The following is a 22,161-nucleotide window of genomic DNA, read 5'->3' as shown; positions in this document are numbered from 1 at the left end:
AATTACACAAGAACAAATGAGTAACACACTCAACATTCTACTATTAACTACCAAAGTAATAACTATTTTTTTCATATCTCACAGAGTACTACAAGAACTACTGTACACAGGCAAGTGAAGGCCATTGTAACCCACAAGTAATGATTGAAGTATTACCAGAAATCCTTCAAAAGGAATTATTAGCTTTTGAGGTTTTTGTAAAGTTTTGGATTATAGTGAGTTTTACTTGATCCTTCTAAAGGAAATACTAATTTTTTGGATCAGTATTCTAAAGTGTTAATCCACTAATGACTCAAGTGTTTCTAAATCTATTTAAATTACTATCCAAAACTGTACAAAAAACTCAAAAGTTTGCAATGACTTCAGTCATTACTAGAGAGTTATGCTTTTCACTTTAGCCCTCTCTGGGACTAATTACAAAATCACAGCTAGAAAAAATAACTATATATTTTGCATATATTTAATTAGCATTATATTATATTTTGAATATTTTGAATATATTTAACTTTTCTACATCTGACCTTTGACCTTTTTTGGGTTTCATCCTATTAGGGTAAATTATTTTTGGCAAATTGTCTGAAATGTCACACATTCAAATTAATTTTCACTATCTGACTAGTGAAGCCATGTGTTTTAAAAAAATCTTTAACATGGATTCATTCCTGTATTCCAAACTGATGATGTGTGAAAATCAACAAGACTCTTCTTTTTCAGTACCCCACACTTTCCACCATAACTCAATTTTAACCTGTTTTATTTCTGGAGCATTTGTCAGAGTGAGGCCAGTAGGCAGTGGCTTCTTTCCTGATGTAGTGTTGATCACATCTTCCAAACGGGCATAGGATAATATACCAAAATGCTGACTTCCATAGCAATCAATGATTTATATTCTTCATTTCTGCCATCACCCTCACTGCTTCCAGGGCCGTCACAAGCTTGGGGCGTATCCCAGAAATGCTATCCCCCCCCAAAAAAAATGCTATTTCAGTCATAAAGAGTTATCATGTTTTTCACTTTAGAATACTGATCCAAATAATGAGTAATTCCCTCTGAAGGATTTCTGGTAATACTTCAGTCATTACTTCTGGGTTACAATGACCTTCACTTGCCTGTATATAGTAGTTCTTGTAGTTCTCTTGGAGATATGAAAAAATTAGTTATTGATTAGCATATAGTGAAACTGCCATATTCGACTAAGCACTATTACTAATTCACTAATCAGAGATTCTTGTTGGTAGTTACTAGAGTGTTAATAACGTGTTACTCATTTGTTCATGTGAAGTTGTTCATTAATGACGGAACAGTATTTTTAAGTGTTAAAGGGTTGGTTCACCCAAAAATGAAAAGTCTGTCATGTATTACTCACCCTCATGCCAAAAAAACAAAAACAAAATAACAACTTATATCCAAATCATGATTCGATACGCTGATTCATAACTATCCGAGGCTTCCTGAAGCAGTGTTTTGAAATCGGCCATCACTAAATAAGTTGTTATTTAGTTTTTTTTTTGGCGAACCAAAAATATTTTTGGTGTGAAACGGCATGAGGGTAAGTAATAAATGACAGAATTTTCATTTTTGGGTGAACTAACCCTTTAACTACTTTCATTTTGATTTAATGGGGTTTTTAAACAAATGTGTTGGTTGTGTGTGTGTGTTATTGATGGGTGTATGTAGTCTTCACCTTAAGATCCCTTTCTGAATCTCAGGACGTCTTTACCGTCTCTATCTATCATCTCTCTCTAAGTCAGTCTCTCTCCCGCTTCCTCTTTATCATTCACATGAGTTATGTAAGAAAAGTATAACGTCTGGTTCTGCTGCTCAAGTACAGCTGGGCTGAGACTGTGACTCTGCCTCTCCTGGTAAATATTTGATGCTGTTTGCTATTATATACCAGTCTGAGCACAGTTTCATCACTCTGTGGTTCTTGTGCCAGAGAATAAATATTTCTGGTGTTTGCATTCTGTTTTTAGTTCTAATGTGTGTGGTTGTGTTTATACTTCAGGCAGAGATTCAGGATCTCAAGAGCACACTGGCACTCACAGGGGAAATCATGAGAAGTCTAGATTACTTAAAGCACTGTACCTGTGAAGCTGAAGTGACAGTTTGTTAAGCGCTTGTGTGTGTATGCATGACTGTGCAGTTTTGTCTGGGAGTTGGAGCGCAGCAGATTAGCTGTGAGCACTTAGGTCTGCTTTCTTCTTCTGATGTGATTCTTTCTGATTTCCTTTTCTCTCCTTTCTTCTTTCATCTCTCTCTCTCTCTCTCTCTCTCTGGCGAATCTCCTCTTCTCAGATCACTTAGAAAGAAATTCTTTGTGATTGTTTGCATCTAAATGAGGGAAAGACTTGTGTGTTTTTGCACTGGTTCATAATATATATATATTATAAATAATTATAAGAGTGTTTTGCTGTGAAAGCATCAGGAAATCACAAAGCAAAATGACATTGATGACCAAGTCTCTACTGTTCCTCTTGCTTACTGTTGCTTTACTGCTTTTCATTTAAAGAAATAGATTTTGCTTCAGTGTCAAAGGTCAGCAGGATCAAAGGTCAGATAGGTTCCTGTTTTTCTGTGCATCTTTTATTCTCACTTGTTTAGCAGGCAAATAAACACCACTCTTTCTATTTCATTTGTAGGAGCACACACACTGCCTTTGCCATACTCTTTCACTCTTCCAGTAGAGTTAATTTTTAATGCTGAGTCATTTGTTGTGTACAGGAGGGTGTGATTGCAGTATCACTGTTGTAGTGTAAATAATAGATGTTTCTGGTATTACTGAAACATTAAGTGTTCCTCGGCACAACTTGGTGCTCACAGCAGCATGCATTTCTTAGTAAGGACGTGAGTCACCAAAAAAAAAAAACTGATGTCAGTGTTGACGCAAAGTAGATTTTATGCTAAGAAAACAGCTTGAAATTAATTTAACAGCTATTTCAATGAAAGGATTTCTCACTGAATATACCGCTGCAGAGTTTTCATTTGGGATCCATTTGGATTTGTTTTACAGTTACTAACCAGTTTTAAAGGGTTAGTTCACCCAAAAATTTTAATTCTGTCATTAATTACTCATCCTCATGTTGTTCCAAACCTGTAAAACCTGTTCGTTCATCTTCGGAACATAAACTAAGATATTTTTAATGAAATCCAAAAGCAATTTAATCACCACTTTCAAAGCCCAGAAAGGTAGTAAAGACATCATTAAAATAGTCAATGTGACTACAGTGGTTCAACCTTAATTTTATGAAGCGATGACAATACTTTTTGTGCGCAAAAACAAAACAAAAATACTTTATTCAACAATTTTTCCTCTTCCCTGTCAGTCTGTTATGCAGTTGGCACAGTGAATGCACTGATTCATAAAATTAAGGTTGAACCACTGTAGTCACGTCAACCTTTTTAACAATAACTTTAGTACCTTTCTGGACCTTAAGAGTGATGATTATATTGCTGTCTATGTGTAACGGAGGCCAGCTAGTAGTCACTGTGCGAGTAAACCTCACTCCTCTGATCTCAAGAGATGCTCTGGCGCTAAGAGTTGCAGCTTTTAGCCTCCTTGTTAGAGTTTCTGACTCCCGCGCCGGAGACCAAAGTTTGAGGCCTGCACAGGGTGGGGCGAGTAGGACCTGGGTGAGTGGTTACACTATAATAATATCAATAATATCTTATTTCTATATTAATATCAATAATATCTTAAGAATTCTGTGTTCCGAAGATGAACGAAGTTCTTACGGGAGTGGAACGACATGAGTGAGTAATTAATGACAGAATTTTAATTTTTGGTTGAACTAACCCTTTAAAGAAGAGCTCTGTTAGAATAATTGTGTGTATGTGTGTTTGGATCAGGTTTGGTCTATATTGACCAAAGGAGGAAAATTGTTTAATAAACACAATAATGTCTAAATGAAAGTAACAAAGTGCAGAAAGGTTCATGTGAGGGTTAGATTTAGGGTTAGTGGAAAGAACATGTCACAAAGATGGCAATATCCAAAATCTTTGTGGGGACATTTTTGGTCCCCATGAGGAAAACAGCTTTATAAAAAAAAAAAAAAAAAAAAAAATATATATATATATATATTTTTTTTTTTTTTTTTTTTTAATGTAAAAATGCATAAGGTTTTCTGTGATGGGTAGGAGGTATACCATTTGTGCAGTATAAAAATGATGTCTTTGGAATATGTCTTTCCGATAAAGTTTATTAGAATTCTGAGAAAGACTATAAATATGATAGAAGACCTATTTCCAAACATTTATTTAACAGTATTAATAATTTAAAATTGAAATAACTTTTAGGACAGCACTGATCCTGAATAGAACATAGTTGCAGTGCAAGATCTTTTATATTCCATACGAAGAGAGATGCCAGCAGCACAGACAATAGGAGCTATACTTAGCTTGTTTAACAGCTCTGACTCATTCCACATTAGTTAGCAACTATTACACTGTCTTATCTATACTCATTTTCATTTCATTTCAAATGTCTTAATTTAGCAGCTTCTCTTTTTACTGCTAATGATTCAGGTAAGGTCATGGATTCATTTGGCTATTCATGGCACTCATCTGTTCCTATCCAACAATAAATTTGCAAATTCTGAATTAAGAAATCCTGAATGTAAAAGCTAGATATGTGCATAAACTCATAAAATTCCTAATTATAGGCTGAGGTGGATTTTCTCATGTCAGAATTGAGCTGATGGAGAAATTCATTTTTGACATTTTGACTGTTTGGAAATGCTGATTCTCATAACAACAATGGCGACAGAAGAGGGTCCTTTAAATAAAGTGAATAGCTTATAAAAAGTAATTCACTTAAAAATGTGAAACATTTAGATGGAAACCCAATTAATGTCAGCCTATTTAATGTGTGCTGATTTTCCAACTTGGTCAAGGTAAAACACACACTCTGTTCATCTATATTTTTCAGACTATCTGCATCAGGTGATCCAGTGCTGTGTATTGGTTTGAGAGAGTCTGTGATTTATGCTTTCACTGCCTGCAATGATTGCAGTCTGGATAAAAACCCTCCAGCAACATGACCACTTGGATGGAAATACACCTATGTCCACACACAAATAAGTAAAGAAGAACTCTCCATGGCACTATATTTCATTTATTTCTTTAATAGTTTATTCATTTATTTTTATGACATATATTTATTTATAATTTATATATATCTTTATATATTATTGCTGCATTGGAGCCTTACTTGGTATAGACTCTCTCTGCCATTCCCATAGAGCTATAGATCTCCTCCCGCATGCTTCAGAATACACCTCAAAAATACTGGGTGCAAAAAAGAAACCGTCTGTTTCTATACACAGCTCGTAACACTATCTAGCCATTCTAATGATGCATCGTAACATGCCTTTGTCTGGAAATGCCCATAGTATAAAATCACTATTTTTCCTGTCCATTACAGAAGAAATGCAGATAAACAACACAATTATTGTTTTCTTTTCTTTTTTTTTCTTTTTCTTTCTTTTCTTTTTGGCAATCAATGTGTAATTCTCTTTAAATAATTTCAAAAGCTACACTTCAATGTGTGAAATACATGGATGTTGCAATATTAATATTCTAAGATATGTACAGTAATGATTGGGGGGCTGGTGAAACAGAGGAATTTGGACTGGGGACTGTGGTGTGCCAATGTTGATTTTTGCAGATGGAGTCTCATATGGCCCTCCGGCAAATGTGAGGGGTGGCTTATCAGAAGATGTATTTTCGTTTTCTCTTCTTGCCTTGTATACTTAACAGCTATATCTATAAAACTATGCAGAAAGAGACAGAGAAAGAAGAAAGAAAGAAATGATATGAAAGAAAGCAATTGGGGGAGAGGCGTAGAGGAGTCTGTGCTGAGGTACATTTTTATACTCTTTTGTTGTCCTCCTTTTTTTCTCGTTCTGGCTGTTCAAAATGTGAGGGATGTCTCAGCATTGACCCTAGAGAAAATTGTTTATATTTTACAATGATTCTGAGTCACATGCTGAACAGTCCCTCCATCTTTTTCTGTTTCTATCTCTTTTGACATCAAGCAACTCAATTTTGTTTTTTAAATTTCTCTTTTTCTGTTGGAAGACTTTTGTTGTTCAGCGGGGCTCAGGGATATCAGTATATGTGCGTGTGCATGTTTGCGGTGTAAATGTGTTTGTGTACCAAGTATGAGCCCTTGTTCTGTTCCCAAGCGCTCATCATTAAAGTCTGAAAAAGCAGTTTTATTCTCCATAAAGTTTAGAATCCCAAATCGGATTTTTTACAGTCCTCACTGGTTCATTTGCTTTTTTATTTTCACCCTACCCTTCTCTCACCCTGTCCGATCTATGCATAAAATTAGCAGTGTCAAGTCTGCAGCACAGGGCATGGCCGTCGCCTCAACAGCCACTCCCACCCTCGTCTAAGCCCCTCCCCTATTCGCTGTCAGACATAGGCTGATTCGCTAGACTGGGTGCGGCCCAGGTTGGGCACAGATGAGAGGTGGGACACATCCTTTTTCCGGATCTCACAAATGGACTTTCTGCGAGCCTGAACGCCACGGATTGCCGCCTTAATCTTCCGCCAGCCCAGATGGTTGAGCTCGGCCAGGTTTAGGACCACGCAGATCCCGCTAACAGCGAACATAAACACCAGGAAAACTGTCTTCTCCGTGGGACGTGACACGTAGCATTCGACCTCCTTCACGCAGGGGTACCGATCGCACTCAAACATGGCGGGAACATTGAATCCGTACAGGAAGTACTGGCCAGCTAGAAAGCCAATTTCCAGAACGTTCCGGAACACCACCTGTATGACGTAGAAACGGGAGATGCCCTCCTGTTGACGAATCTTGGCACTTTTGGAGTACGTGACCCCCTGCGGAATGTTGGGAATGTCTTTCAAATCCAGACAGTCGCGGTCATCTTTGCTTTCCGGGTGCACCAGGATACCGTTGATGTTGCGGAGCTTGCGGCTCGGCCCATGTCCGTGGTCGATGTACGGGCCGTGCAGGAGGGTGTAACTACGATCTTTGTGCTTGGCAGACTGGTGCACTGAGTAAGTGATAAAACAGAGGCTGGGCGTGCACACCAAGATAATCTGGAAAACCCAGTAACGGATATGGGAGATGGGGAAGGCTTTATCGTAGCAGGCCTGGTTGCAACCTGGCTGTAGCGTGTTACAGATAAACATAATCTGTTCGTCCTCATACACCTTCTCTCCCACTATACCCACAATCAGGATCCGGAATATCACCACCACTGTCAGCAGGATCCTTTGAGGGAGAGAAAGGAAGTGACAGAAAGAGGCAAGAAAGAGGAAGGCAGTGGTAGAAACAGGATTGAAGAGAGAAAGGAAGAAAAAGTGAAAAGAAAAAAGGATTAGAGTTCATTTTTGAAGAAGACTGACAAATAGCACACTGTTAAATTGCTTTTCTCCCTCTATCTCACAAACGCAGACACATGTGCACAAAAAATGACAAAATAATGAGTAATTGCTGTAAGGAGCAGAGGTAAACAGGTATTTAGCATTTCTAAACAGCTTAAATGTTTAATTTTTTTAAGTTAAAAAACATTTGTCTATTTCAGTTAAAAACAAAAAAAGAATTTAAACCGTTCCCACATTCCCTAAAAAAAGTGTAAACCGTTTACACTTTTTTTTACTTTGACCAGCCCGACATTGTAACACTGGTTCAACCAGTGGTGTGAGAATGTGGGCGGGACTATCTGTTTGTACAACCAATGGAAGATGGGTAAACCTGTTTGAAAAAAAGTCATTAGGTGTGATCAAATTCATGTGGTGTGTTTGAATACAAACAGTACATGTTGATTTGAAATTTTGTCCGACTTGAGACAGCACTGATGCCATGGTTAGACTCACCGGTAACAACAATGACATTTGATGAACACATTGAATTATGTTTACTCTGACTGCTTCAGTTCTGCTAAGGCCAAGCTAACGCTACAGGACTGTAAGACTACAGCTGAATTGCTGTGGTGCTTATACTACACTACACACTAAACAACAAGGTTTCTTGTCACCTGTCATCGTCCTGTCATAGCAGTGCAAATACTACACAAGACAATGCTGATGAGGTGCACAAAACTTCAAGACATTTGGTCAAGACAAGAGGCAGTCCCGACCAAAAGCGAATTCATGCAAGTGATTATGAGATTTTTACAATTATACCATCTGCACTGTGATTGGCTGGATTAGTTCCACTTTGTCGTAGCATTGCACACCCTACAAGATCACGAAAATATCGCAGTGTCTGTGACTGCTCAAGACAGGCTCCGATCACGTCATTGACCTGCTCATACTTAATGAGCATCGACAACCGCAACAAGCACTGATTTTGCCATGATCCGGGGATTTTGTCGCAGACCTTGGAAATCTATCTGCAACAGCAAAATCCAAATTTGGGTGTGCATAATGGGCGTGCCGAAAGGCCTTTATCATTGGTCATGAAAGCTGTCTGTCAGGGTGTGGGGTAGGATTAAGGGTTAGTTTCTGCAATTCACCTTTTGGCATGCCCCCTTTCAGCACACCCATTACTCTGACCTGCAGCTATCCCTGTCTTTGCAAAATCCAACCAAAAGGTGTGTAGTGTGACACAAATAGGATCTTCTGATCCTAATGTTTTATTGCGTAGGGATTATCAAAATAAAACTGCTAAAAATATAGACCCCACTTTATCATTATTTAAATAGTATTCGCTTATGTTGAACTCTATTCTTGTACATACAGGAACTGTATTAAGCAATACAGAAAGTATTGAATGAAAAGTGTTTCTTTAGAAACATGTTAACTTCTGTTATTTGACAAATACTACATCTTAGCCACTACTTCTGTGATAAAGAAAACAACACAGTGCGAGTGGAAAAGTGTCCAAATTGACGGCTGCCCTCGGAAGAAATCGTGTTCCAGGGGGTGGGAGAAATGGGAATGCGTTGGCATCGTGATGCGACCGCAAAGGGCACTTTCACGATCAAAGGGGCAGGGGCTCAAGCCCCCTCGGATCACCCCCCTCCCCCTCGCCTTTGTGCACGCCACTGGCTGAAAATATCTGTGTAGGTCATTCAAGAGCACCTTTCATGTTTCAACATTCATTCACGTGTGTACGTGTGTGTGTGTGTGTGTGTGTGTGTGTGTGTGTGTGTGTGAAGGCATATGTGTCATGATGTTGATAACTGGGGCATACTGCATCAAGACCATTAGAGTTTGTATTGGACTGTGCATGTATGCATTTATATCCTCTCTTATCAGCTTCTTGTAAGTTTAAATCTGTACTCAATGGAAAAATAAATGGAGAAACATACACACAAATCTAGACACAAAAATAGACTCATGCGATCATAGTGACAGATAAGAACAGAGTAGATGTGCGTGAACAAAGTTCAGACACCAGTCCCTCAATCACACATGCAGCATACTAATGTGACATATAACACACAGCGTGAGTGTCCTGATGAGAAGCACAACACCTTGAAGCTTTACGCATAGCTGGGTCTCCTGTGAGTGTGCCATTTAGAGCGAAACATCTCCACCCTTCTGTCTCATGCACATTCTCTCTCAACAGATGTAGCTCGAGCACACAAATTTTCCTCAGTCTGTCTAACTCTCATCCTCGCACACAACTACACACACACACACATTTGTGCTGAGACCGTCCTTCACTCACAATAACCTTGCTCTAGAACCAGCCATGACGTTATTCCATTGCAGGCTGGTCTTGATGCATGAGTACATACATTTTCTTACACACACACACACACACACACACACACACACACACACACACACACACACACACACACACACACACACATTGCAAGAGCAAGTACATATATTTTACATTCAGTATTGTGAATGACGTATTTAATCTAGGCCCTATCGGCTGTGTTAAGCTAGCGCTGCAACAATGGCATTTTCTGTTCATCCTTAAAGAATGATTCATATAGCCCTCAGTCCAAGTCCCTCAGCTTATTTTTAGCGTATTGGATGGTAGCTTAGTGGTTGAAGATCTGGGTTGGTTAAAAAAAAAAAAAAAAAAAGGTTGTATGGGGCAATGCTTGAATTATGTGTCCTTGAGCAGGTTTCTCTACCGAGATTGTCCTTATAACTTAACATAGTGCCATTCTACAGTAAAGTTGCATTAAATTTGTAGAAACAATGTGCACTAGCCTTATAAATAAACAATTATTCTTCATTGTTGTGATTCTATTGGCATATTAAGATACAAGATATACATATACATTAATGTTTAAGTTTGGCCTTGGTAAGATTTTCTAATGTCTTTGAAATAAGTCTAAAAAATTTAATATTTTTGTGGAAACGCAATAGTGTTTTTCATGATTCTTGGATGAATATAAGTTCAAAAGAACTGCATTTATTTGAAATAAAAATCATTTGTAACATTATAAATGTCTTCACTGTAATGTTTATCAATTTTGATCAATTTAATGCATCTTTGTTGAATGACTTAAAGGATTAGTCCACTTTTAAATGAAATTTTCCTGATAATTTACTGTCTTCCAAGATGTTCATGTCCTTCTTTCTTCAGTCGAAAAGAAATTAAGGTTTTTGATGAAAACATTCCAGGATTATTGTCCTTATAGTGGACTTCAATGGCCTCCAAACGGTTGAAGGTCAAAATTACAGTTTCAGTGCAGCTTCAAATGGCTTTAAACGATACCAGATGAGGAATAAGGGTCTTATCTAGCAAAATGATCTGTCATTTTTGAAAAAAATACGTAAAAGTAAGCTTTATATAAACAAATGTTCGCCTGCTAAGTCCCTCCACCAAAACCGCATTTCGTATTCTCCAAACAGTTTACGCTGTATGTCCTACGCCTTCCCTACTCTACTTACGGAACAAACACACCGCTAGTTACATTTTTTCCATACATAGGCGTAGTCCATTATAAGCAAAATAATCCTGGAATGTTTTCATCAAAAACCTTAATTTCTTTTCGACTGAAGAAAGAAAAACATGAACATCTTGGATGACATGAGGATGAGTAAATTATCAGGAAAAGTTTATTTGAAAGTGGATTAATCCTTTAACTCCCCCAGTGATCCACACTTTTGAATGGTACTATATTTTACAAGATGGCACACTCAAGAAAAGAGAGTGATGAAGGCAAACAGGTTTTAGTTTCTAGTCTCAAGTGCAGGTTTCTCCTCCTGGACTTAATTATAATGAATAAAGGTGGAGTTGGAGTGGTGAAGGAGATCCTAATTCATTTTCAGAATTACTTCAGCAGAGCTATTTATACATTATTAGCATTGTGATGGGCAGTCAACACCAAATGTTAAGATATAGAACACAACAGACCAGTTTTGATATTTGTGGATATCTGAATAAATTTAATGTAATTTATATGCCATATACTTTTTCATATACTTCAAATAAACGTTTATAATGCTGTGAATGAAATCGCTCTAGAGAAAATGAATGTGAAAATAATGACAACTAATTTGTGCTCTGAGTCTGAATCAGAAAGGCTAATGTTAGCTCAGTGCTGTCTAGTTAGCGCTGGTTTTAATGGACATATGGTGAACATTTGCGCTGCGCTAAGTAGGACAGTTATGACTCTTGATCAAACTCAGTGACACTTTACTGTAGTATAACAGCAAGAGATGTTTCTCAGTTCAAATGGCAGATGGTGTAACCTTTATTTAACAATTATAATAATTACATTAGAATACAAAATATCTAACGTGCCTGTATCAATGGCTAACAGCCCTGGTGGGTCTTTAAATTAGCAGCACATCCCCCACTCCCTGCTGCCGTTACTATAGTAACCACATAGTGAACCACTCAGCACTCTGCACTGTACCAGAGAGAGAGAGAGAGAGAGAGAGCAATAAGGAGGGGAGGAGGAATGATTGATGGATTATTGGGAAAGAGAGAGAAAGAGAGCAAGTAGGCGTACCAAGGGCACAGGGCAGACACAAACCTACATACCAAGAAAGAGAGGAAAAATGAGTCTGGAAATGGGGGATGATGAAAAACACATAGGGACGGAGAAAGACATCTCAAGGTGAACTAAAGAGAGAGAAAGAAAGAGCTTGAATATGATGAGAGAAGGAAGGAGGGAAGAAGAGAGGCAGATGGGCAGAGGCAGACTAGAGAAGCAACTAGAGAAACAGACAGATATGGAGAGACAGATGGAGAGAGAGCATGTACTGAGAAACACAACGTATTTATGAAATAAAACAGACTGAAGGGTTCATTTTACAACACCTGGTGTGTGTGTGTGTGTGTGTGTGTGTGTGTGTGTGTGTGTGTGTGTGTGTGTGTGTGTGTGTGTGTGTGTGTGTGTGTGTGTGTGTGTGTGTGTGTGTGTGTGTGTGTGTGTGCACGCGCGGTAACATGCATATTGTGTGTAGCGTGTCAGTTTGCAGCAGAGTAATATACAGTGAATGGTGTATTTGTGATGGTGGGGCTTTGTGTGTGTGTGAGATCCTGGTAACCCCTACATTATGGGCACAAAATGTTCCACAAAGACGGCAATATCCGAAATCCTTGTCCTTGTTGTCATTTTGTCCCCATGAGAAAAACAGCTTACTTAGTGTTGTTTTTTGAAAATGTAAAAATGTTTTCCAGTACAAATATCTAAATATTCTTAAATATTTACTTAAGATGCAAAATGTCTTAAAATATTAAAGGGTTAGTTCCACCAAAAATGAAATTTCTGTCATGTTTACGTCACCCTTAACCTCTTCCTTGTTTACGTCCGAATGCCAGCTTATTATTGGCCAGATCCTGTGTCAACATCACATGCATGCATCGTGCTGCTCACGTGTTCAGCTTCAGCCAATACTGAGACGGTATTCGGACGTAAACAAGAAAGCCTTCACTGAGTTCACTACATATGACAACGGTTCAAATTGTTGAATAAAGTTGTTATTTTTGTTTTGTTTTTGCACACAAATAGAATTCTCGTAGCTTCTTAACATTAAGGTTAAACCACTGCAGTCACGTGGACTATTAACCATGTTTTTGACTATCTGTCTGGACATCAAAAGGTGCAATGACGTCGCTGCCAATGTGTGGATCAGATACCCTCAGATTTCATCAAAAATATGTTAATTGTGTTCCGAAGATGAACAAAGGTCTTACGGGAACAACATGAGGGTGAGTAATTAATGACAGAAATTTCATTTTTGGGTGAACTAACCCTTTAAGTCTTGTTTTCTTAAAAAAATAAATAGATGAAAAAAAAAAAAAAGTAAGTTTAAGCTTAAAAGAAGAATAAATATATGCCAGTGGGGTAAGAATGGGTTTCTCTTTCATTTAAGTTTATACACACACACACATACACACACACACACAAACAACAAGAAGTTTTATAGGGGTGAAATAACATTCCAAAAATTTTGTATATTTATTTTTATGTATCAGAAAGAACAAGGAAAGTTTACTAAAACTAACAGCATCTCGCAGGTTTTCTATTATTCATGAACTTCAAGAGCTTTCCAGTGATTTTCAGCTCACATTCTGTGTCTCTTTCCATTTTCTCTCTTTCTCCACATCAAAACACACATTTTGCTCTTCAAATAAACAATGTCCCTGGTAAGAAAGCATTTACTCACAACAGCCATGTATTTATAGCTGACCATCTCATCTGACCTCTGTCATGCGTCCTAGTGCCCCCTGCCTCTCCACAGATAGAGCTCTGAAGTGCCTAGTGTGCGGAACTTTTATGCTTTTCTCATTTATTTTCGTGCAACAATTGATCATACACATATAGAGACCAACACATGTACTCTGTTATCTGTTACATCATAGACTTCTTTTGTTTTTATACAAAGCTAACTGTTACTTTAACCCTAGCCCTACTCTTTTATTTATTTACTTATTACAATTTTTTAATTTTTAGGATTAAAAAAACTTTATGAATTGATTTTCCAAATGCAGGCGTCCTCAAATGCCCTCAAAGAGAGATTTGATCATATTTAAATAACTAGACACACGTGTCTCCAAAGAATAGCTAAATAAACCCCAAAACACACACACACTTATTCATACATGGAAAATGAGGACACCGGGACAGATATGTGTTTGCAAATGACTAGCACTCTAGAGATTTACCTCATATGCTCTCTATCTCTTCCACTAACTTTCTCACTCTCTTTCTTCTCCTTTGCGTCTCCTCTGTGTCAATAAAGACTTCCTACTTCAAACACGATACAACTAGTAATGCCCTACATCCTGAGTGAAAAAAATAATAAATTCTCGAGAGACAAACCCTACCAAAGGATGAGAAAATGTGGGGTAATGTATGTACGTGTGGACTATGACTTCAGAAAACAGTTTGTACAGACTTTATCAAAGCATTCTGTACACACTCACAATGCCTGAATATGTGTGTGTGGTTTGATAAGAGAGAATGAAGGGCTTCGAAATGATAGTTTTCACTTTTAAATAGTGTTACTGTAGCTCAATCAGTAGAGTGTGGAGCTAAAAACAGCAAGGCCATTGGTTTCCAAGGAATGTATGAATTTTGGGTAACACTTTAGAATACTGTTCCGTCATTAATGATTTAATCATAACTACACAGGAACAAATGAGAAATGCAATATTAACATTTTAGTAACTACTATAACTAACACAAAACTCTGATTAACGAATTAATAAGTAATAGTGTTCAGTTGAACTAAAATATACAGGTTCATGATTAATGTGAATAATGCATGATGTAGGCTAGATCAAGGACCCACTAGGAATGACTTTAGGATTAGTCCACTTTTAAATAAACTTTTGCTGATAATTTACTCACCCCCATGTCATCCAAGATGTCCATGTCTTTCTTTCTTCAGTCAAAAAGCAATTAAGGGTTTTGATGAAAACATTCCAGGATTTTTCTCCATTTTATAATGGACTTCAATGGGGACCAAACGTTTCAAGGTCCAAATGACAGCTTCAGTGCAGCTTCAAATGGCTTTAAACGATACCAGACGAGGAATAACGGTCTTATCTAGCGAAACGATCGGCCATTTAAAAAAAATATATAATAAAAAAGTTTAAGTTTTATAAGCACAAATACACGCCTTGCTCTGTTCTGCGATCCGCGTTCGTGACGTCACGTAATACGCAATTATGTTGAAAAGGTCTCGATTGACGTAGACGGAAGTACGAGTCGGTGTTTACAGATTGAAAGTCAAACGCCGTTTACGAAAAAGGTAAAAACAACAATGTCGGACGAGTTTGAACTTTGAGGAGAAGATGAGTTTTTCGCCCTGCCGGAACTTTTTGAACTGGAATACACAGAGGAAGAAATTAGGCAGATGGAAGAGACTGCTGCGGCGACACACACCTCTCAAGCATCGGGCAGACGAAGACCTAACGAGACGTGGTGGTGCACATGTGGCAAATGCCAACCATTGCCAACAGAGGAAGAATCTCAATGCTGCCACGACTGGACCATTTCAATCCCGCCATTAGTATCAGTCGGTGAGTCCCTGTTTCCATCTCGTTGCATTACCGGACAAAATGGATTTCCACCGTTACTGAGAAACCGCGTTTTAAGGGGGTCACACACCGGACGCGAAGCTCAGCGCTGCGCCACGTCTTTAAAATCCAAACGCATTGTTTTCTATGAGTGTACGCACACCTGCGGCGACATGTGGCGCCTTTCTGCGGCGCCCAGTAAAATCCTGCCGTGCCACAGAGCGCCATGTACTTTGTTTTACATTAAATTTATATTATATTCCTCTCAAATCGTCGTTAATGTACTTACTGACTTCACCCTGTGCTGCAAGATACATTAGTTTTACATTTTTAGTTTAACAGCTTGAATAAAGTCCAAAAAATGTATAATAAACATAGCCTTTTCTGTAAAACACTCCCATTGAAGCTGCACTGAAACTGTAATTTGGACCTTGAACCGTTCGGTGCCCACTTGAAGTCCATTATATGGAGAAAAGTCCTGGAATGTTTTCATCAAAAACCTTAATTTCTTTTCGACTGAAGAAAGACAGACATGGACATCTTGGACATGGGGGTGAGTAAATTATCAGCAAAAGTTTATTTAAAAGTGAACTAATCCTTTAAATATTACCATAACCTTCAGAAGGAATTACTAGTTATTTGGATCAGTATTCTAAAGTGAAAAGCATTATAACTCTCTAGTAATTACTAAAGTTATACTAAAGCTTTTTAAGGTTTTTGTAAGGTTAAAAATAGTAGGCCTAGTTACTGATTAGCTAATAGTGAAAAGTTACTAGGATTTTAATATGGCATTGCTAATTTTTTCCTGTGAAGTTATTCTTTAATGACAGAATTCTAAACTGTTACCATGTTTAAAACAACTGTTTTCCATTTTAATATATTTTAAAAATGTAGCTAATTATTTCAGCAGGCATTACTCCAGTATTTAGTGTCACATGATCCTTCAGAAATCATTATGTCATCTGCTGATTTGGTGCTCAAGATTATAATTATCATTATAATTATAATGTTGAAAACAGTTGTGCTGCTTAATTTAGTGATATTTGCAATGGTGTTTGTTTTTTTCAGGATTCTTTAATGATTAGCTTTACTGATTATCAAAAGAACAGCATGTTTTTTGAAATAGATTTTTTTTTTTTGTAACAATATAAATGTCTTTACTGTCACTTTTGATTCATTTAATGTGTCCTTCCAGAATAATAATATTAAAAACTCTTGCTGACCCCAAGCTTTTAAATGGTATTATGTACACAAATACTGAAAGTTTTCATTTAGGAATGGGGTTAATGATAGATTGCTAAGTAATTATGTAGGAGCTAATGCTAATGTTAGAGATATGGGGCTTGTTTATTTCACTCTCTCTATGAGCACATTACTCTCTGTACTTCCACCTCACAGGTGCCGCTTAATCATCTGCATTTGCACAGGATGTGTGTGCATGTGTGTGTGTGTGTGTGGCAAGAGATTATGAAAGGTCGAGAGACTGATGATTCTATATTTAATCTGTGAAAGAATATTAGTAGATTTCAGCATGGATATAGCCGCAGACTATAGAACGTGGGGATGTGTTATAGTAATGAAATGCAAAGAGAAAGAAGAGAGAGAGAGAGAGAGTGTGTGTGTGTGTGTGGTACAGGTATGTCCCCTCAGTGACAGTTATTCCAGAAATTCTTGTGGGGACATTGATGTGGGGCTACCTATATATATATATATATATATATATATATATATATATATATATATATATATATATATATATATATATATATATATATATATATGACTTTTAAAATGTTGTTTTTGTGGGGTCCGACTAAAGGACCCCACAATGTCGTAAATTCCTCATCTTACTATCTTAGTGGGGTCACCCCACAAAGTAGTATAAACAAGGAAGTGTGTGTGTGTGTGTGTGTGTGTGTGTGTGTGTGTGTGTGTGTGTGTGTGTGTGTGCGCTGACCCAAACGATCTCCTGACCGGACAGTAAATGGTGAACGGTATAGATTACAATGTTGTGACCACTCAAAACAACTGCTGAAAGAAAACACTGACTGGTTGAAACTACAATAGATCATCTATCAATTGCAAGCACGCACATACAAGTGTTTTGCCAGAATTAGCTTGGTACAGGCAGATCAAACTGCTCAGCACCATTTAGACTCTCTCCCTGCGAGAAAGAGAATAGACTGTGTGTGAGTGTGTGTGTCAATACTCATAAAGCCTGGGACTGAGCGGATCTGAGCTGCAGTGTGTTTGTCTTTATGTGTGTTCTGAGGGAGGGAGGGATTGCAGCAGCTGATGAATGATAGTAAAGGCTTTATTCATCTCTTCATTCATTTATTCATTCTGTCGCTATGATTCCAGCCTCAAGTGCTTGATCAGACCTCAAAGGAACAGAGCTGATTACCTCACACGCTCACACTGAGACACACATACATCAGCAGACACGTGTTTTCAACAACACTACATTGCCATGCAGATTCCAAAACAGCTCCAGCTTTTGAAAAATTAAGGGATTTTGTGTGCATTTGCATCAGTCTATATGTGTATGTGGGTCAGATTTTGCCAACATGTTGAGAACATTCTCTTAGATGAAAAGGTTCTATATAGAACCTTAAAGGGTTCTGTCAGGTGATTGATATATAGAACCTTTTAGGGGTTTCCATATTAGATTATTTCATAAATGTAATTTTAATTAATTCATTTAGTTCTTTTATTCAATTTTAACTACAATTTATGAATTAAAACGCTAGTAAATATACTGTATCACTAGAAAAAATTTAAATAACCTGTTAAACATGAAAGTATTATGCAATAATTAAAGACATTTCTCCTTATATAGCTTAAAGGGTTCTTTAAAATTGAGTCAAAAACCCTAATGGTGAAAACAAATCACTTAATTAACCCTCTATATATAATGTCTTGATGAAAATTTAAACATGCAGAAAGGTCTCGGTTTAAGATTAGAGGACAGAAAACAATAGAGTCGAAAGTTTTCATTCTGATAGAATAACAAATGGTATGTCTGTGTGTGCATTTCCCTCATATAAAGTGTTGCATAATATATGAAACAGTTAACTAACCTCAGACAACCCCACATTAAGGATTCATTAAATGAAGGCAAGTCTGCATTCCATTATGTGTCAGATGTTTTGTGATCGATTGATGTGAAGTGACTGACTGCTGGTTAAAGCAGTGCTGGACTGATGGAAGTTTTTTACATCACCTGAAGTGAAATCAGTATTCTTTTACAGGCTGCAGTTTCATTAAATGAAAAACGGCTTAAAAAACATCTAATGAGAAGCTAACACATTTAACAAATATACTGAGTAAAGTACACAACTTAAGTTAATACATAACCTAAGATGTTGACGACTCAGATGGAATGCCCAATAAATTGACATTGGAGTGAGTAAAGTGTCTGTTTATGTATCTTTGTGTTGTAACATTTAATTGACTAGATGTGAACATTCTTCTCAAAACCACAGAATTTTATTTTCAGTATGTCTGTGTAGAAATGGAATATATAAACTTGAGTGTCCTGCACACACCCACTTACTGTAGATGCCCTCTGTGCCACAACCCACACATACACACATCCTCTCACAGGAGAAGGACGTGCCCTTGATGTGGGGCTACCTGCAGTTAAAGTTAATGAGCACAGCAGAGAGTAATGCTTACTCAATTCTAACACACACACACAAACACAAAGGTGCGAATTTTAAGCTCCCAATCTCACATTGTCTTCATGACACACACAGTTAATGTGGGTGGGTGCGTGTTTGTGTGTTAATGGGAGTGTAATGTTCTTCCTAGACATTTACAATATGCTTTATATCAACCATTCATTTTCAGCAGCCATATTTGTTATCTCTCTATTAATAGAAAATCACTTGTTCCTGAGTCTTTAAGGCCCATAATGCAGCCTATTGATTACTGACAATTTACTCGTGCATCAAAGAGAGAGACGGAGAGGAATGTATAGGCTACAGTCTAAAATCACCAATTTTTTTTTATATATATATATATATATATATATATTATTATTATTATTATTATTATTATTATTATTATTATTATTATTATTATTATTATATTTCTTTAATAAGTCTCTGATACCTGCCAAGGATGCATTTATTTGATCAAACATGAAACAATTGTATTGTGAAATATTATTACAATTTAAAATAACTGTTTTCTATTGTAATGTATTTTAAAATGTAGTTTATTCCAGCGATCAAAGCTGAATTTTCAGCATCATTACTCTTCAGTGTCACATGATCCTTCAGAAATCATTCTAATATGCTTATTTTCTGCTCAAGAAACATTTATTTTTATTATCAATGTTGAAAATTGTTGTTGCTCTGCTTAATATATTTGTAAAAAATGTGATACATCTTTTTCAGGATTCTTTGATGTCCAAAAGAACAGCATTTATTTGAAATAGGGTTTCTTTACTGTCACTTGATCTGATCAATTTAATGCATCTTTACTGAATTAAAGATTTTGAGAGATAGATAGATAGATCCCATTTATAATTACCTCATGTTAATTTATTAATTAATTTACAACTTGTTAAAATGTTCACCAAATGTATTAAATTAATATTCACCTAGATGCGTTTACTAATGTGAACAAATTGAATTTTAATATATAAAGTGCTTTGAGCATATTTGTATTGCACACTCCCATGCACACAGACACAGTCCTTCTGTGAGGTGTGTGTGTGCTGCACTACAGCTCTTACCTGCCGATCATAGTAGAGTGCTGCTGAACCGCAGCCTCCAGCAATCTCTCCAGTATAGTCCACTCGCCCATGATGCCGTGCTTTTTACTCTCACTCTGCCTCTGCCCTTCAGCCTGAAGTGTCACGACCTCTGCCCTCGGCAACTCTTCCAGTGTCCCTCTGTTGACCTTTGAACGGATATTTCGGGCTCCTCTCGAAAGCCGCAGCTGTGTGCGTTTGTGCGTGCGAGCGTCTGTGTGTGTGTATGTGTGTGTCAGGGTAGCGCTCTAGTGCGGAGATGAGCTAGTGTAGCATCTGCAGCAGAAAATCTGATGATGCTGAGGCACAGAGACTTCAACCATACTGCATCTCTCAGTCTCTCTCACACACAAACTGTCCACATTCACTGCTTTATCTCTCTCTCAGGGTGTAGGACGCTTTACCTGCTCTTGCATGGTACCCTGTGCTACAAATACACACTGTCTACACTATCTGACCTTTTCTACCACATGCACACTTAACTCAAGCTCACACACATTCACTCACTTGACGGTCAGTGCGGACTCTGTTTTCCCATTAGTTGAGCTGAACGCTAAAGGAACATGCATGCAGCAGCACACGGATGAAGATGCAACTCTCTGAATCTCATAGCAACGCCTGAGCGCACCCTCGCACACACACACGCACACACACACACTATCGCCTGTGCTCCAGTGTGTGGTGGCAGCAGCAGCGGCAGATGAGGATCGTCAAGGTTACGTCCGGTTGAGTGATGAGCTTGTGGTCATGTCTGCGGTTCAGTCTTCCTCAAACCTCAGCCTCTCTTCTCTCTTTCTCGTTCGTTCGCTCTCTCTCTCTCTCTCTCCCCACACCTTCCCCGTTCCTTTCGTCTTTGTGCTGCACTGCTGTTGCTGCTGATGATACCTTTCCCTCTGCTCCTCCTCCTCCTCCTCTTCTCTCTCTCTTTTCCTCTGTCACATGCCGTAAGCATGCCACCCACCCTCCCTTCATCCCGGACCTGCTCTCCTCTTCTCTCCCCTCCCCTCTTCTTTCTCTCGTTCTCCTATGCTCTGCTGACTGTTTGACTTGTGCTGCTGTTCAGGTTTATCTGTGCTGCAGGAGTGAATCCTCATCTCTCATTCTGTCCCTCACCATGTACACATTAATAATAACGACACATCTGCACTTTCAGGAACTTTTTTTTCTTTTCTTTTCGAATTTAGCTTGTCTTTAGTGTCAGGAGTATTATTGGGGAATTGGGATTCTGCACTGCCTAACCCCATCTCTCTTCTTCTATTATTTTGGTCAGCTCTTTTGTTCTTTATCCTTTTTCTTTCCGTCATCTATATCCAAGCCCCAATGGGTATCACACACCTCAGGCTTATTGAAAGACATTTTAGGTTAACATGTAATTAAAGTAAGGGATAATGTAATGCAAAATGTATTTGAGTTGCCAATGTTTTATAATTTTACCTGTATGTTATCTTCAAGTTCTGCTACAAAAACTATACAAAACAAATGGATGAGCAATAAAGTGAAGATTACAGCAACATTACAGTAATATTAAAGGTGCCCAAGAATGCTTTTTCACAAGATGTAATATAAGTCTAAGGTGTCTCCTGAATGTGTCTGTTAAGTTTCAGCTCAAAATACCCCCCAGTTTTTTTTATAATTTTTTTAACTGCCTATTTTGGGGCATCATTAACTACACACCGATTTTGGCAGCGCGCCGCCCCTTTAAATCGCGTGCTCCCTGCCCTCCCGAGCTCTCGACTATTAAACAGTGCATTTACAAAGTTCACACAGCTAATATAACCCTCAAATGGATCTTTACAAGATGTTCGTCATGCATGCTTCGAATTATGTGAGTAAATTTTGATGTTTACGTTTGATTCTGAATGAATTTGAGGCTATGCTCCGTGGCTAACGGCTAATGCTACACTGTTGGAGAGATTTATAAAGAATGAAGTTGTGTTTATGCATTATACAGACTGCACATGTTTAAAAATGA

At 37.8% G+C, this 22,161-nt stretch overlaps 1 protein-coding gene across 2 annotated transcripts; it reads right to left on the bottom strand.

The window, feature by feature from the left end:
- Positions 1 to 6,414: 6,414 nt before the first annotated feature.
- gjd1a (gap junction protein delta 1a) lies at positions 6,415 to 20,298 on the bottom strand. Of its 2 annotated transcripts, none has more exons than XM_067408295.1 (2): positions 20,172 to 20,298; positions 6,415 to 7,243 (listed from the first exon to the last, which is right to left on the bottom strand). In XM_067408295.1, the coding sequence occupies exons 1-2, from the start codon at positions 20,240 to 20,242 to the stop codon at positions 6,415 to 6,417; spliced, it is 900 nt and encodes a 299-aa protein (XP_067264396.1). In that variant the 5' UTR covers positions 20,243 to 20,298. The 2 variants fall into 2 exon arrangements, with proteins under 2 accessions (XP_067264396.1, XP_067264397.1); XM_067408296.1 differs by lacking the exon at positions 20,172 to 20,298 and adding an exon at positions 14,757 to 14,875.
- Positions 20,299 to 22,161: the final 1,863 nt, after the last annotated feature.

The sequence above is a fragment of the Chanodichthys erythropterus genome, chromosome 13 (genome assembly GCF_024489055.1).
Source record: "Chanodichthys erythropterus isolate Z2021 chromosome 13, ASM2448905v1, whole genome shotgun sequence".
NCBI lineage: Eukaryota > Metazoa > Chordata > Actinopteri > Cypriniformes > Xenocyprididae > Chanodichthys > Chanodichthys erythropterus.
Note: the sequence above shows the minus strand (reverse complement) of the source record. Positions and strands in the feature narration are given on the sequence as shown.

Bases quoted from the DNA above. Each gene is read 5' to 3' on its own strand.
- gjd1a (XM_067408295.1), bottom strand. From the start codon at position 20,242: ATGGGCGAGTGGACTATACTGGAGAGATTGCTGGAGGCTGCGGTTCAG. The intron at 7,244-20,171 runs GTAAGAGCTGTA...TCTCCCTCAAAG, and splicing joins CACTCTACTATGATCGGCAG to GATCCTGCTGACAGTGGTGG.